This window comes from Pseudonaja textilis, unplaced genomic scaffold (assembly GCF_049901715.1).
Source record: "Pseudonaja textilis isolate UNSWEBS1 unplaced genomic scaffold, rPseTex1.2 PTEXCTG77, whole genome shotgun sequence".
NCBI classification, from domain to species: Eukaryota; Metazoa; Chordata; class Lepidosauria; order Squamata; family Elapidae; genus Pseudonaja; species Pseudonaja textilis.
This window is the reverse complement of record NW_028262834.1, coordinates 11371-29104: the sequence shown is the minus strand read 5'-3', so window position 1 is coordinate 29104 and position 17734 is coordinate 11371. Positions and strand designations below refer to the sequence as shown.

Sequence of the window (17734 nt, the reverse complement as noted above, 5' to 3'; positions counted from 1 at the left end):
ATCTCAGCACATTCCAATATTTTCTTAATAATTTCTTCCTGCAATGGTATTTTCTCATTTTTCCAGTTTTTAGCAAATACAATCCTAGCCGCTGTTAATATATTTACAATCAGGTATTTCAAATCTTTACTGTATGTATCAGGTAAGATTCCCAATAAAAAAAATCTCTGGTTTCAAGTCTATATGTTTCTTTGTCATTTTTTCCAACCACATGCGAATTTTAGTCCAGTATTTTCTAGCATCCTCACAAGTCCACCACATATGGTAATATGAGCCAGGTATCTGATGACATTTCCAGCATTTTTCAGATTTATTCTTGAACATTCTTGCTATTCTTGTCGGGGGAAGGTGCCACCTGTAAAACATCTTATACAAATTTTCTTTATATGGTGTTGACATTGTCATTTTATAATTTTAAGACCACAATTTTTGCCATTTCTCTAGATCAATCCCATATCCAAAATTATTTCCCCAAGCAGTCATAGTTTCTTTAACTTGTTCTTCCTCTAACTTAATTTCCAATAAATAACCAGATAGTTTTTTAATCACCTTTTCATCAGTACCTATCAAGATCTTATCTAAATCAGTCAATTTATCATAAAATCCCTCTGTCTTAAAATCTTCATCATACCTTGAATGTATTTGCACATATGAAAACCAGTTCATCTTTATACCTTGTTCCTCTAAATTTTGCATTGATTTAAGTTCACCCTTTTCATCGAGGATTTCCCCATATCTAACTGTTTGTTCCTTCTTATAAATTATAGGATAGGAAAATGTTTCAATGGTTGATAGCCAAACTGGAATTTTCAGGTAACATTGTCTTTTAATCTTCTCCCAATTCATCCACAAAGACTCCCTTATATGATGTCTTCTAAAATAACCCTGTGTTTTAGTTCCCTTATACCATAAAAAAGCATGCCAACCCAACAACAAATCAGGTCCTTCTAATGTCAACAAACTAGTCTTTCTTAATGTTATCCATTCCTTAGCCCACATCAAGTTTGCAGCGTGGTAGTACAATTCCCAATTAGGCAAACCAAAACCTCCTCTAACTCTGGCATCTTGTAGAAGTTTTAACTTTATTCTCACTTTTTTGCTTTGCCATATATACTTCAACACAATTGTATTTAAATCTTCAAAATAGTCTTTTCCAAGCCTAACTGGTATTGTTTGAAACAAGTATAAGATTCTAGGTAAAATATTCATCTTGATTGTTGAGATTCTCCCTCTTAATGACAATTGTAGATTTTCCCATTTCATCAAGTCTAAGGCTATCTGTTGCTTAAGTTTAATATAATTGTTCTCTTTTAATGTACTACATCTTGGTGTCAAATATATCCCCAAGTACTTGACCTTATTCGTAACTTGAATTTTCAATAGGTCTGCCAGTTCTCTTTGTTTTAATAACATATTTTTCTTCTTCCCCTACCAATGAGAACACACCCCCACCCAATCAGAACACAGCCAAGCCCCCACCCAATCAAGTCCTACCCCCACTAGCAGTTAAAAGGAAGAAGCAGCTGCAATCTCACATCACTCTGAGAAGCACAGAGCCAAAGACAGAAGCCTGAAGATGATGAATGAGACTTCATCGAAACGTTGCCTAGATACTTCGAATCTTACGCGGGAGAAAACCCAAACAACCAAAGATCCACATACAAATACCCGCGAGAACCTCAGAAAACAAATTATATATATATAACTAAAGGGAGCCTCTAATCTAAAAATTTAAAAAATCCAAAAGGAGAAGAGAAAAAAAGAATATATACAAAGGAAAAATCAGTCCAGCTAACAACTGCTAAGTCGCAATGAAACTCCAGTAAAAATAAAAAAATAAAAATAAAAAAACCAAGCCTCACTTTGACATCTCTCTTTAAAAATCGCCGCTTATCCAATTTTGTCAAAAATCTTACAGATTTCTTCTTATTCTTAGAGTGTCCTTTCAAGTCTCAAGATATTAGTAAAAAAAAAAAAAAATCTCACCAGCCGACACACTTTCTCTTTCGATCTCTTCCTTTCCCAAGCTGTCCCAACTTCAGCAGCTTTGGGGCTGCCTCTCTGCCACTGGCAAAAGGGTCTTCTCCTGGATCAACCAGGGACTTTGCAATGTCCCTGGGATCCACAGGATGTGCCCCTCCCTATCACTGTCCCTACAGGATGGTTTAGGTCCGTTTGGACCGGCCAGGGGCGAAGATATCGGCTGCAATCTTAGAGCTTGATTGCAGACCATACCGCCGCGACGCCAGTTCCTCCCCTCTCCCCCAATTATCTAAATCTTTATTTGCATTATTAACTTAATATAGTTATCTTTTTTTAATCGACGAATATCTAGCAGTCAACCAAATCCTTAGGTATTTTACTTTATTTACCACCTGCATACCTAATTTATTTGCTAGTTCTTCCTTCTGCTCCTTTGTACAGTTTTTGTTAACACTTTTGTTTTTTCTTTGTTAATTTTTAACCCTGCCACCTTTCCATATTCTTCTATTTCTCTTAGTAGTATAGGGCTCGCTTCTAAGGGTTCTTCTAATATAAATGCTATTTCATCGGTGAATGCCTGGAGTTTGTATTCCTCTTCTGCCAATATATACTGCCAATATATACAATAGAGGAGCTAGGGGGCAGCCTTGTCTTACTCCCTTATTTATCTTTATGGTATCTGTATTTTCCCCATTTATTAATATTTTTGCAGTTTGCATGTTATAAATTCTCTTAATAAATCCTATAAAATTTTCACCAAATTTCATGCCTATCAGTTGTTTAATAAGGAAGTTCCTTCATGTATGGCTTGGAGGGGTTTGAAGTGGGTCGTGATGCAGCTGCAGTATGGCTTCTGGTCCGTGGTCATGTCTCATCTTCTGTATGTTTGTGAGTCTGCTTTCTACATGGAAGTGTGCTGGTAGCATCTTGTGTGGCCCTCGTGCGTGTGGGTCTGGTGTCATTCTTCATGTTAGGTACTCATTTGTTCAAGAATGACACCAGACCCACACACACAAGATGCTACCACCACACTTCCACGTAGAAAGCAGACTCACACCCACTTCATGTATGGGTCCGACCGGATTCCCCCTATCTTCGGCTGCCCCAACAGGGCAGCCTTATCCTCCAGATCCTTCGGGATCGGAGGCACCAAGACAGCTAGCATGGCAGGTATCATGCAGAGTCGCAAATCCCTACCGTCGCCAAAGCCTGGCAAACTGGAAGGCCAATATCTGAGATGCTTTGTCAACCATCAACAGAACGATTGGGTGACTTACCTCCCTTTGGTGGAGTTTGCCTTTAACAATTCGCAGCATGCATCTACTTGCCTAACGCTGTTTTATGCGAACGTGGGCTACCATCCACGATTTTTCCCGTTGTCAGTTGTGGACTCCCTGGTCCCAGAAACACAAGAATTTCTTGAGGAGTTGCAGTCGGTTCACAGATTAGTGGTGCAACAACTGGAACGGGCAAAGGAGGACTACAAACGGTTTGTGGATTGTTCATGTCGGGTGACACCTCCGCTAGCTGTGGTTGACAAGGTGTGGTTATCCACAAAGCACCTTTGGGTCGATCGCCCGATTAAGAAGTTGGACCACTGCTTCATTGGTCCATTCCCTATTGAGGCGGTCATCAGTCCCGTCGCATATCGACTCCCCCTGCAGTGCTCTATGCGCATTGATCCTGTCTTCCAGTGTTCCCTTCTGGTTCCTGACTCCCCATCGTGTACACTCCATTCTCCTGAAGGTACAGCTTCTCCATCGGTACCCAGCGATGAGACCACCGCTGATGACACAGTTGTCAGCGTTCAGGATTCTCATTGGCTGAAGGGGAGATTTCAATACTTTGTCGGGTGGCTGGTGAATGGATTGGAGGTTCTCTCTTGGGTGGATGCTTCCACGGTTTGTGCTCCGGACCTTATCCGGAGGTTCCATGAACACTTCCCATCGAAACTGCATCTGGCTCATCAGACTCGGGGGAAGGGCCCTGCAGTGAGGGATAGTGTTGTGCCTCCAAGGTTTGAACCAGGTCAGTCAGCAGATGTAGGCTCGAGTGATGAAGAAGATCTGGCATTGAGATTCGAGCCTGCATTACTGAGCGATGTTGAGAGGAGTCTGGGGGAGGAGGAGGAGTTGACTCTGAGAGATGAGCCTGATTTATTAGAAGTTTCAGAGGCGTCTTCCTCTTCTGGAACTCCCTCCCTGATTGCACCTCAGGTGTTAACTGTTAATCAGGAAAGTGTGCCAGAGGCTTCATGCGATGATGAAACTGCCGGAGGCTGGCTTGATGCTAGGACTAGGAGAAGATTGAGACATCAATCTCAGTTAGAAAAGAGACATCCAGCCAAGGATTAATTAAAAAGACTGACACGCCCCTTCAGGGGATATATAAGGAGCGTGTTAACACCTCTACCCCGCTTGAAGCAAAGTGTGTTTTTGGTGCAAAAGAATTGCGCATGGCTGCGGCGTTGTGATTTATGGACAGTTCAGACTTGCCAGGCGGATTCCAGGAAGACTGCCAAGGACTGTGAAAACAAAAGCAGTTAACTCTTTTGGGTCTGGTTTTGTTTGCTTGAATATTTGAACTTTGGATTCTCACCTGTGGATACAGGTGAGACAGAACGTGTGTGTCTGTGTGTGTGTGTGCGTATGTGTAAATAAAGCACTCATTCCATTCCAATTCAATTCTATCATTAATATTCATTAAAATCTTAACATCTTTAACATTTCTTTTCAATTAAGTATCATACTTCCTTGGGAACACTTATAAACTTTCCATAGTTAATTCTTTTTTTTCCCATATTTCTCACTTATATTTTTATAAATCATTACTAATAATTAAAAATGTTCCTTTTAATTCTCTCAATCATGTTAATTCATTTATTTATTAACAAACATCCCACTACATAACAGTAAATATTTTATCCATCATCATATTTTCTAAAATTATTTCTATTTGTAATATAACAATGCTATCTTATGTACCTTTGCAGAATCCCTTTTGCAATTAAATTTTCACCCATTATCTCTAAACAAGATTATGGTTACAATCCTTATATCTTTTCTCTGTTTCTCCATTTCTTGTTTTTGTTTTTTAAAACTTCTTTTCCTTGCCTTCTTTCCCCTCTTCTTCTCCCTCCCCTTTTTACCCCCTCGTCTCTACACTTCTAACTCTTTCATCTGTAATCCCCCCTTCTGTTGCTTTCTAATATTATATTTATCTTTCAAATTGTTCTGCTTTTTGATTGTTTTTTCTAGTCTTAAATCTTTCACTCTCTTTACCCCCTTTTCTCCCCCCCCACTTAAAATTATTTGATCATTAAAGATGGCTTCTTCTTTGTCCCAATCTTCTTGTTCTGTAAGCGTTTCTTGTTGCTTCTCATAGTTCCAGATCTCCATTTCTAAGAGTTGAAATACAAAGCCAAAAGAACCTCTCCCTTCTTGTGCATCTTCTTTCCATTTTTTAAGTTCCATGTTCAGTTCTTCTAAAAGTGGTGCCATTTTAGACACTTTTAAACAACCACCCAATTGACTTTAGTCATTTAAATGCAATAACCAAAAATCCAAAGATCACCAAATAATCCAAAGCTATTTCATCTAGCTTCTTTTTTCAACTTTCTCTTCCTGGGGTTCTATTATTCTGTGGCCAAATTTCAGTTAAAATGTATCTTTTAGGAATCTTGTTGAGGTTTCACTGTAAATTCCTTTTAATTCCAGGCAGTCTCTAGCTCTTGATGAGTCAGCTTCATTCCTCATGTTCCTTCAGCAGAGCTCTGGAGGTCTCTGGATCCTTTTCAGCTCCCTCAATTAAATCCTGGGGCATATTGGGAACCATGAACCAATAGAGGTTGCATCCCATCCAAGGCCTCAGTAGCTTTCCTATCCCAGGAAGTGTCCAAGGCCTCAGAAGGACCATGCAACAGAACCTCGAGTATTATTTCCGGTACCCGTTGGAACCTCACTGGTCACTAAGAGCAGACTGGTCAAACAGATCCTGTCTCCCTGCATTGAGGGGAAGCATAAAAGATTCTCAAAGTCACCAGGCCACGATCTGGCCAGGAGAGAGAAGACCAGGGTAGATCCTCCTCAGATCAGGTTGGAATTGGTCTCTTTTGAGTTGAGCCAAGAAGGATAGAGGCCATGATGAAATGCCTCTAAGGTCTGTCTCAGGGATGGCAGATTCACATTTCTCGAGACCTTAAGTCTGGGGAACCCCACAGTTAACTGTGAAATGCCCCCCAGAGTCTCAGACATGGAGGTTGTCATGCAGCAGGAAGGCTGATACACGAGTAACAATCCCAACTGGTTCTGTGAATGAATTTTCAAGAAAAGACTTTCAGACTTGGAAATTCTGGGAGCAGCACCCCAAAAGACCAAAAGAGGCAACTGGACAACAATTGCTATCCTTTGACTAAAGCAACAAAAATTTGTAAGTGTTGCCAAAAATATTGCAGTTAATATCCTGAGATTCCTCCTTAAATTACATTTCTGTCTTGTGCCACCATACCCAAGTAGCACTCCTATTTTCTGGCCAAACTAGGGCATAAGACAAAAATCCATCTTGTGTTCAAGAGTCACTTTCATGTAGGTCAAATATACAGCTTTCCCCATGACTCCATGTGCTCTGTGAATTACAGGAAGAGATAGAAACATGTTTTCCATTCTGCTGCATGAAGAGAAGCTATTGCTAAGGGGATAGGGCAAAGGCCTTTCCCTGTAATTATCAGAAGAAGAGTTATTCTTCATGTATCATCTGTGGATTTCTAGACACAAAGATCTTCCAGGATAAAATCTGCTTTTAAAAATACATATGAGTTCACCAGCAGGGGGGCAGAACGTGTCACCTTAGCTAGTCTTGCAAAGAGCTCACTCCTGGGTTTGAAGAGTCTCACATGCCTTTGTTTCCTGTATGGTCAGAGCCCAAGCACTGATAAGAGGAAACATGGTTGCTATAAATTTGTCCTGGGGACCTCCAGGAGACACAGGTGGTATCTGATCTGCTAAAGTTCCAGTGAGATATCAGGAGCAAACCTGTAAATGACTTTCTGCATAAACTGTGATTTCTGTTCTAGAAGGGAAGAAGACAAGAATGACCAGGCAGGAGTCATGCTACTGTTGATGCTGATGCTCTTCTGTCTCCTGGTTCCAACTAGAGCAAAAAGGCTGCAAACCATGTGTATGTTCAGGGATTATATCGACTTAGGTAAAAGCTACTACAGGACTGGTGATCTCATTATTGGTGGGATTTTGCCCTTGGGAATCAATGTAAAGTCTCCTGCCTTTGACTTTAATACAGTGATGCATGTTTCAGAAAATGCGTAAGTTCCAGCTGGAGGGGAAACATACAGATAATTATTCTCTTTGTTTAAAATTGAGGACTTTTTTCAGAAATACTTATTCTTATATTTGCACTCTCCTGGTGTAGTGCACATTTTGTGCTTTCTTGATAAATTAGCAAACTCTTAAAATAGGTCAGAATTCTCAATCTCTTCATCAGGAAGATGATAAACAACAAAAATCAAGAGGGAAGTTGTGCTGGTCTAGTGAAAAACTCAAATCATAATATTTATCTCAACAGTAATTTGTGGTATAAAATTCAAATAAAAGGTCAACACACTTATAGTGTTCAGGAGGTACAAAAAAATTCCTCACGGTGTTGGAATAAGAATTGCCCATGAATAACAGCCTTCAGTAAATCTATAAGGTGACCCCTGCCAATTGTAGTCCTGTGCTCAGCAAGTTTTACCAAACTGAAGAAACTGCTCCAAGAGAGACCTTAGATAATTACAATGAAAGGGGAGCAGTTGGAAAGGATTTCAGCCACTTCAGAAAAATGAATATGTCAGGGATGATAGAGAATATAAAATGGTTCATGATATCTATGGGAAGGCTTGTCTCCTTTCTCACAAACTAATCTAAGCTTAGCCAATGGAACTCCTTTGAAAAAAAATCCAACCCAATGAAATTTGGGAGTTTCTGCACTCAAAAGTCCCCCCAAACAGTGAAGCAAATTCTACAGCCATATACAAGGTTTCTTTTAATGTTCCCCAATGTTTTTCTCATTACAGATTAGTTACCAATAACTACCAGGAGTTCCTTGCATTGATATTTGCTATCTCTGAGATCAATAGGGATTTTCTTCTGCTCCCCAACATCACCCTTGGCTTCCACATCTATGGCCATTTCCAGAGGGAGAGGGATATTTCCTTAAACAGCCTCTCCATGCTCTCCTCACTAGGCCAAGTGGTTCCAGGTTACAAATGTGACCTGCAGGAAAGTCTGCTCTCCATCATTGGTGGTCTCAATGCCAAGTCGTCAAGGCTTATGACCTCCATCTTCAGCATTTTTAAAGTCCCACAGGTAAGAGGGCTTTCTTGGATATAGTGTGGAATAGAGAAAGATCAAAAGCACACACAGAAGCCAAAGATAAAACTAAAAGTAGCTTTTTGTTGGGGGGGGCAAGTGCATAAAATGAGCTTGTGAATCTTAGATTACTCTTTATTAAAGGGTAGCCATCATTTTAGTGCCATTTATTCTTTATCCAGTTGTTGGTTTATTCTCTTGTCTTCTGAAAACCAATAAAAATGGCTAAGCGAAGGAGATGAAGTTTGCCAGTCAAAGAGAATCACCCTGACAGCGAGAGCATCAACCACACAATGGTAACTACTAAAGTCAACCTGAAACTGTTACTTTGTCTTTGAAAAAGGAATCTTTTTTTCTCCAGCTCGGTGTTGGCTTTGAGTTCTCTCCAGGAGAGAGAAGACTTTATCCTTCTTTCTTCCGGATGAATCCCAAGGAATCTTCTCAGTATGTGGGTTTAGTCCAGCTGCTCCTGCATTTCCAGTGGAACTGGGTTGGGCTTCTGGCCCCTGAAGATGACAGGGGAGAACGTTTCATGTCAACTCTGACACCAATGCTCAAGGAGAAGGAGATCTGCCTGGCCTTCACACTAATGCTGCAACTTGATAATAGTCAAATCACTCTAAACAAGTTTATTCTCAATTTCCACACCTGGTATAAAGCAGAAGTGTTTATTATGTTTGGAGAAACACTTGTTACTATCACAGTAATAGGGGCAGTACATTTTTATGAAACATTTAAAAAAAATTCATTAAGAAAAGTTTATATCTTCACTTCCCATTGGAAACTTGGCATGGAAGAATCTGAAGAATCATTGCTATTTATAAAGTTTCTCCATGGGATGTTGAATTTTAGGGACCACTCAGGGGATATCTCTGAATTCAGCCACTTCCTCCTGTCTTTAGACCCCTTGAACCCTCAAGGAGACGTCTATCTCCCTCTTTGGTGGGAAATTGTCTTTGGCTGCAAGATCCATAAATCAGGAGAGATCCCTCCAAAGGGGGGAAAACAATGTACAGGAAAGGAGAAAGTGCAGAATCTGCCGAATTACACTTTTGAAAAAAGAATGACAGGTGAAAGTTACAATGTCTTCAATGCTGTTTATGCTCTGGCACATGCTTTACATGCAATGTGTGGATCCAGAGTTGGACCGACCATGATGAGGCTTGGAAAGAGAATCTCAAATGTCCAGTCATGGCAGGTAATATTTTTGGCTTTTGACTCAGTCCACAGATGCTTAGATTGGAAGCTCTCCATATGAATTACTTCTGTTACTGAGTAAATGTGTGCATGCTCCCATAGCAATTCATCTGAGACCCTGTCCTGCTTTGTTAGTTTACCATTTGTTGTGACACTCAGCTTCTTCTCTGAAAACAGCTTCTTATTAATAATCGATGGAAAATAACAAAAGAGAGAAGCAATGTACAAGTTAGGAGAAATTTCTTAAGGAATGGTTTACCTTTAGAAGTCAGAGATGCCCCACTGCTGGAGTCATTTAAGAGGAGCCAGGAAATTAAAATTTAAAAAGAGGAATATAAACTTCAGGTATTTGCCGATGATATGGCATTTAGATTAGAAAAATCCTTAGAAACGAGCCCTATACTGTTAAGAGAAATGGAAAAATATGGAAAGGTGGCAGGGTTAAAAATTAATAAAGAAAAAACAAAAATGCTAACAAAGAACTGCACAAAGGAGCAGAAGGAAGAACTAACAAACAAATTAGGTATTCAGGTGGTAAATAAAGTAAAATACCTAGGCATCTGGTTGACTGCTAGATGCTCGTCGATTAAAAAAGATAATTACGATAAGCTAATAATGCAAATATCTAAAGATTTAGACAATTGGGTTAAATTTCAGTTATTGTTATTGGGACATATTTCAATAGTAAAAATGAATGTTTTTCCAAAAATGTTGTTTTTGTTTCAAACAGTGCCAGTCAAGCTGGAGAAGAATTTTTGTGTAGAATTAAATAAATCTATATCCAAATTTATATGGCAGTGGAAAAAACCCAGAGTGAAGTATAAATTATTACAAGATGCCAGGAAAAAAGGAGGATTTGGCCTTTCAAATTTCGAATTATATTATGATGCTGATATAGTAAATTGGCTTAAAGATTGGGTTAAATTGGAAAACAGAACGTTATTAGTACTAGAGGGTTTTGATTTCCAACTTGGCTGGCATGCTTTCATATGGGATGGAAAATTTAAAGAACATTCATACTTCAAAGGCATCATGTAAGAAATGTGTTGTTTAATATCTGGGGAAAGATTAAAAAAAAAAAACTGCTACCCAAAGGTTCCATTGTAGCTATCTACTTTGGAAGCAGTTACACACCCAAATGTATTGGACTATGAAAATATTGTTAGGTATAAAGATTTACTATATGACACTGGGGAGCTGAAAAATAGGAACCAAATACAAATTCAAGGAAAGGAGATAGCATGGTGGCCTTTTGCACAAATACAAACCCATTACAAAAAAGATAGAGAACAATTTGGCTTTCATATGACTCCACAAGAATTAGATAAAATATGGCAAGGAGAGGAAAAGAAAGCAATTATTAAAATATACAAATACCTTTTGGATTATAAATTAAAAGAAGAAACAGTTAAAGAATGTATGATAATTTGGGCTAAAAACATGGGTCATAGTATTGAATTAGATAAGTGGGAACACATTTGGCAAATAAATTATAAACTAACTATGTCAGTCTTGTATAAAGAACAATTATATAAAATTGTTTATCATTGGCACCTACTTCCTGCGAGACTGGCTAAGATGTTCCCCAATCTGCCACCCAATTGTCGGAAAGGTAACTATGTGCAAGGAACATACTTCCACATGTGGTGGACCTGCCCATGTGCCCAGAAATTTTGGAGAAATATTAGAAAGTGGATCTTAAATATAACAAAACAAAATTTAAAATTTGAACCTGAAACCTTTCTGCTGAGTATGATAGATTTAAACATGGAGAAAAAATACCAATATTTAATTTTGCATATCATAACTGCGGCCAGAATAAGCTACACACAAAATTGGAAACTGTTTAACATATCTTCAGAGGATATGGTGATTAAAAAATACATGAATGCACTGAGATGGATAGCCTAACCACACTGAAAAAGAACAAACAAGATAGTGATTATTATGAAACATAGAACATTTGGTATGAGTGGTTAAAGAAAAGATAATATTTGACATGTGGATAAGTTATGGAAAAGATGGGAGACATGCATTTAATTAGAAACTACATAGAGAAATTAAAACATTACAAGAATGAAGGAGTTATTGTAACAAGGCAGATCACGTCAAGGATAAAGATAAAGAAATTTTAACCATTGTTCAATATATGCTATTAAATGTACATATATGTATGTTGATTTATCTGTTTTAAATGTATGTCAAATAAATGTTTTTTTTCCAATAAAAATAATAAAATAAAATAAAGAGACAGGATAGCCAGTTGTCTAAAACTGTAGAGGATCTGTTTCTTGAGCAGGAGGTTGGACTAGAAGACCTCCAATGTCCCTTCCAATACTGTGATTCTGTTTCTATATCAATCCTAGCACAGAGCAAGATTCAAACTGGTCCTAATGGGTTTCTGGTCTGAAATTCATCAGAATTGCCTGCATCAAAGGATAAAATGTTGGACCTCTCTGAATAGTGAAGTGACCAACCAGCTCAGATGCTTTCTTCACATAGCCCAGTTCATCAAACCTGGTTCCTGCATTCTGCAGATTTTGACAATGAGCTAGAGAAAACCATTGGAATTTTCCATGGTTCTGATAGACAATATTTATTCATTTCAAAGATTCATTTATCAGTTAACAAGAACTTGGGCGAAACATGCGGTTTCATCAAATTGGAGTTGAAAGCAGGCCCAGTAATAAAGGGGAAACGTTTAGTTTCAGAATTAAATATGCTTGATTGCTCAGATCACCACCAAGAGGTGGAACTAGCTTCTCAAATATAAACTCAACTTCTCAAGATGGCCATGATGTGATGGTAGAAGCCATGATGTCTCATTTGTAGCTCTAGCCCATATACTCCAATTCCTGAAGGTCTCCTTTCTTTCAGATTCTTCCCTATTTGAGGAATGTCCACTTCAACAACAGTGCGGGAGATGAAGTCATCTTCTCAGAAGATGGACTGGGATCTGCCCGTTATGATCTTCTCAATTGGGTACTTTACACCAATCGATCTTATGTCCCCATGAAGGTTGGTCAAGTAAATCCTGAGGCTCCCCCAGGCCAGGATTTCACCATTAAATCTGATGGAATCATCTGGGCCACAAAGGTGAGCTGCAAGGAAGTACTGTAAGTCCAGGGAAGGATTCATCTTCCTAAGATGCAAAACATCTTTCTAACTTGAAAAATAATAAATTAAGCCAGAAATCATGACAGTCATTTGATGAAAAATCTGCTTTGCATGTGATAGATTTGAGGTCTGATTTGTGTCATTCCACAAAGGGTTAGGCTTGGGAACATCATTTGCTTGAAATGCAGGATGCAATTATAGGAAGCAGCAGTAATTTCCAATGACAATTTCCACTCAGTTGTAACCTCACAGTTCTTTCTTTCAGAAATGCTCTCATCCTTCCTCTGCAGGCTGAGATACTAGATCCAATCTCCCACATCCATGGGTGTGTCAGAAATGTGCCAGACCTGATGACCTCAGGATTGTTCTTGATTACTAATTGACAGTGGCAATGTATTTGTTTAGAATGGATTCTGAATGTAGAAGTAGGAATAAGGAAGGGAAATAGGAACGGGGGAAAGAATGAATGCAGCTTAGGTCATCTCAAGTATTTCTCTTTTCTCTTTCAGAAGGTGCCCTTTGCCAGGTGTGGCATGAAGAGGTGCCATGCAGGAGAGAGGAGAAGAGTTCCAGAAGGCAAGCAGGTTTGCTGCTACCGGTGTGGTGCTTGTCCAGAAAGGAGCATTTCTAACAAGACAGGTAGACAAGACTTCAAATGCAAATCTTCCAGGATCAAAGAAGACATTCATTAAGTCATTTTTTGTGATTGTCATTTTTTATCAGATTGACCTAAAATTATATTTTTCAGCAAAACCTTTCAGTTTACCTATCTAAACTGCCCTGACCACAAAGTCCATCTTTCTCGATCCTCAGAACTTCCATGCAGGATAGCTTTAGGGCAGAATTTATGAATGTCCAACTTGGACTTCCACTGCTACTTTAACATCCAATTGCAAAAACAGCCTTCCAATTTTTCCTGAGGATGTGGGGTGAGCAGTCTAAGCTTTAATTTTTATTACTCAGAATAAGTTTCTTCCATCAGCACTATCAACCTCTGAGGAAATAGACTTGACAGAGAAAGAAGGCATCCATCGATCTATGTCAATTTGATAGAGCAGCAGGGAGCAAAAAACATCTGAATGAACAGATTTGAGGTACAAAGCAGAGAGGTTAAGGGAGGGATAATGTACCCACAAACAAAACAGCAATGTTTCTGGATAACAGATCTATCAGTTTTGTTTGTGTTCCATTATAAAATGGTGGAAAAAAACAGGCAGGAATCTCAGACTGAGTGGCACATTATTCATGGAAGTGTAGAGTGAATGGAGAGCTGGAATGGAATAAATCCTTGTCTCTGGCTAATCTATCCCCAGGATCATCATAAATGAAGGATGATTTGCTCTTTTTGATGAACCATAAATATTACAGTGGGTTATTTCATTATTCCCTTTGTGGGTAGGTCAACACAGAAAGAAAACCTTTGTATCACCTTTGTGAGAGGGAAAATATGCATGGTAGTTGCTCAAGAAATCCTTAGACAAAGACTTTTGATTTCAGATGCAGCTCACTGTGAACCCTGCCCAGAAGACCAATTTCCCAACAAGGACAAGGACCAATGTATTGCCAAGAAGATCCACTTTCTTGCCTATCAAGACACCCTGGGATATATTTTAGTTTCTCTTGGTCTTTTCCTCTCTGTGATCACTTCTGCAGTCCTGGTGATTTTCTATAAATACCATGACACACCAATTGTCAAGGCCAACAACCGAGATCTCACCTACATCCTCTTGGTCTCCCTTCTGCTCTGCTTCCTCTGCTCCTTCCTCTTCATTGGTCAACCAGGGAAGATCACTTGTCTCTTCCAACAATCTGCCTTTGCCATTCTCTTTGCCCTTGCAGTTTCCTCTGTGTTGGCAAAGACTGTTATGGTGGTTCTGGCCTTCATGGCCACCAAGCCAGGGAACAAGACAAGGAAACTCTTAGGAAAACCACTGACCAACTCCATTGTCATAGTCTGTCCCCTGATCCAAGCAGTCCTTTGTGCCACCTGGCTGGGAACCTCTCCCCCGTTTCCCAGCATGGACTTCCATTCCTTGTTTGGAGAGATCATCTTGGAATGTAAGCAAGGCTCAGCTGTAATGTTTTATGGTGTCCTCTCTTACCTAGGACTTTTGGCCCTTGTCAGTTTCACAGTGGCATTTCTAGCTAGGAGATTGCCTGATAGTTTTAATGAAGCCAAGTTCATTACTTTTAGCATGCTGGTCTTTTGCAGCGTTTGGATCTCCTTCCTCCCCACATACCTGAGCACCAAAGGGAAATCCATGGTGGCTGTGGAGATCTTCTCCATTTTGGCCTCTGGAGCTGCTCTCTTGGCTTGTATCTTTTTCCCCAAATGCTACATTATTCTGCTGAGGCCTGATCTGAATTGTAGAGAAAATATAGTAAGGAACAAGAATTTCTAATTAATGCAAGGAGTTGCCTCATTTATATTTGTCTTTGTTGCATGTTTAGAATGTGACAAGATTTCTAATAAATGATGATGTGAAAGAGGAATTTGTCCATAAAAGAATTCCTTATCAAGTTCCTGTCGTCAGTCTTTTGTTTTTTCATGTTTTCAAAATCACCTTAGTGAGGTCCAATGCACTGTATGGAAGGAAAACCAGTTATTAAAGATGTGTTTTTATTTCAGATATTTCTAAGTTTATATGGCAAAGGAATAAACCCAGAATGAGATACAACTACTGCAAGATGCTAAGAAAAAAGGAGGGTTTTGTTTACCAGACCTGAAATTGTATTTTGAGGCATGCTGTCTGGCCTGGTTAAAAGAGTGGGTGAACCTCCAAAATAAGAGGCTCCTTGTATTAGAGGGCCATGAATTAAGGTTTGGATGGCACAGTTATTTGTGGTGTTTTAAAGTTAATGTTGATTTTAATAATCACTTTGCTAGGTGTTCCGTACTAAAAGTTTGGAATAAATATAAAACAAGGTTCTATACAAAGTTGCCTCTTTTGATGTCCTATCAAGAAGCTTTTTCTAAAAGAAAAGAAATGGTGGCAAAGCCAGAATGATGGATGTACTTTGTACTTGAAGTGGAAAAGAATGAAACGTTGACTTTGGGTTTTACCAATGAGACTGATGTTTTTCTAAAAATGGCTAGTTTATAATATTATGGAAAAACAAAAAGTTGTGGTTTGATATTACTGCTTTTTTTACTGCAACAGAGAAAGTTAGAAATCAATATTTGTTCTTTTCTTTTCCCCAATTTCTCCTCACTTTTATCTCCCCCTTCCCCCCTTCTACTGAGCCTTCCTATTTACTTTTGTGTTTTATCTTATAACCTAATAAAAAATGTTAAACTGGAAAAAAAAGTTCATTTTATTATTATTTTATTATTTCAAGGAGGGAATTTTCGTATTTGGTTCCTTTTTATGTAGTTTATTTTTAAGGTACCATTTTAAAGGATTGGGTTCAATATCAGTGTTTTTATACATATACAGCTGTTTGAGGCTTTATAAAGTTTCCCTACCACTACTCAATTGTTTTGGAAATAGCAGTGTTTAAATCCCCTGCCCCAACCATCAAGATCTGCAGTGCTGCCTCATCCATGTGATGCTCAGAGTGTCCCTGGGAGGAATGAATGGGCATCCATAAGGAGGTGCATGTATAGGAGGTGGAGAGTGCATGGAGGCCAAGGGTGTCTGGCAGTAGCCGCAGCCCATTGGAGCCCAGCATGGGCTCTGCAGCCCATGCTTGGCTGGCCCTCCAAGCAGCAGGCAGAGATAGAGGCATGGGGGGAGGCAGGTGATCTGGCCTGCTGAATGCACCAGGTGGTCACCTACTCACCCACCCACTCTGTCCCACCATTTGCTTTTACTTGCCTGTGGCCATTCCAGATGGGACAGGGCAGGTGGCTGTGTGGCACCTTTGCAGGCCAAATCTCATGCCACCCTCCATGCATTTGCTTACACCTGAGGCTGTTGTTGCCACCACGGGGCTCAGTCAGCATTCTCCAAACCTCTTCCTCCAGCTCCACCAGACACATGAGATGAGCCTCCCTCCCACCACCCCACCCACAATGGCCCCAGTTTATGGGAAAGGTAGGGAGACCCCTCCCCAGGAGGCAGCCGGGACTCTCCAAACCTGACCCACATGCCCTACACCACCCTACCTCGGGAGCCAGGCCACCCCCTCCTCAACCCACACCTCACCTTCAAGGAGAGGCACCAGCAGTAGCAGCCCCTCCATCCGGAGCCCCACTGACCCTCAACACTCCCCCCAACCCAGGAAGCCCAGACTGGGCAAGGAGAGTGACCCCAGTACAAAGCAGAGAGGTTAAGGGAGGGATAATGTACCCACAAACAAAACAGCAATGTTTCTGGATAACAGATCTATCAGTTTTGTATATGTTCCATTATAAAATGGTGGAAAAAACAGGCAGGAATCTCAGACTGAATGCCACATTAATCTTGGAAGTGTGAAAGAATGGATAGCTGGAATGGAATAAATCCTTGTCTCTGGCTAATCTATCCCCAGGATCATCATAAATGAAAGATGATTTGATCTTTTTGATAAACCATAAATAGTACAATGGGTTATTTCATTACTTCCTTGGTAGGTAGGTCAACACAGAAAGAAAACCTTTGTATCACCTTTGTGAGAGGGAAAATATGCATGTCTGTCTTCTTGGGGTTTTATTACTCATGGAAGTATAGAGTGAATGGGTAGCTGGAATGGAATAAATCCTTGTCTCTGGCTAATCTATCCCCAGGACCATCCTAAATGAAGGATACTTTGCTCTTTTTGATGCCCCATAAAGAGCACAGGGGATTGTTTCATTACTCCCTTTGTACGTAGGTCAATAACAGAAGGGCAACACATGTATCACTTTTGTGAGAGGGATAATGTGCATGGTAGTTGCTCAAGAAATACTTAGACAAAGACTTTTGATTTCAGATGCAGCTCATTGTGAACCCTGCCCAGAAGACCAATTTCCCAACAAGGACAAGGACCAATGCATTGCCAAGAAGATTCACTTTCTTGCCTATCAAGACACCCTGGGATATATTTTAGTTTCTCTTGGTCTTTTCCTCTCTGTAATCACTTCTGCAGTCCTGGTGATTTTCTATAAACACCAT

The 17734-nt window shown here is 39.7% G+C and overlaps 1 protein-coding gene across 1 annotated transcript; it reads left to right on the top strand.

The window, feature by feature from the left end:
- Positions 1–3146: 3146 nt before the first annotated feature.
- LOC148123774 (vomeronasal type-2 receptor 26-like) lies at positions 3147–15177 on the top strand. Its single transcript, XM_087918833.1, has 7 exons — positions 3147–4000; positions 7055–7300; positions 8051–8342; positions 8707–9543; positions 12420–12638; positions 13169–13298; positions 14157–15177. Exons 1-7 carry the CDS (start codon positions 3147–3149, stop codon positions 15059–15061), a joined length of 3483 nt encoding a protein of 1160 aa, XP_087774959.1. The 3' UTR covers positions 15062–15177.
- Positions 15178–17734: the final 2557 nt, after the last annotated feature.

What these genes read in the sequence shown, in the direction of transcription:
- LOC148123774 (XM_087918833.1), top strand. Translation starts at nt 3,147, where the DNA reads ATGGCAGGTATCATGCAGAGTCGCAAATCCCTACCGTCGCCAAAGCCT. An exon ending in GCATTTTTAAAGTCCCACAG is followed by an intron (nt 8,343 to 8,706) that starts GTAAGAGGGCTT and finishes TTTTTTCTCCAG; the next exon opens with CTCGGTGTTGGCTTTGAGTT. An exon ending in GAATCATCTGGGCCACAAAG is followed by an intron (nt 12,639 to 13,168) that starts GTGAGCTGCAAG and finishes TTTCTCTTTCAG; the next exon opens with AAGGTGCCCTTTGCCAGGTG.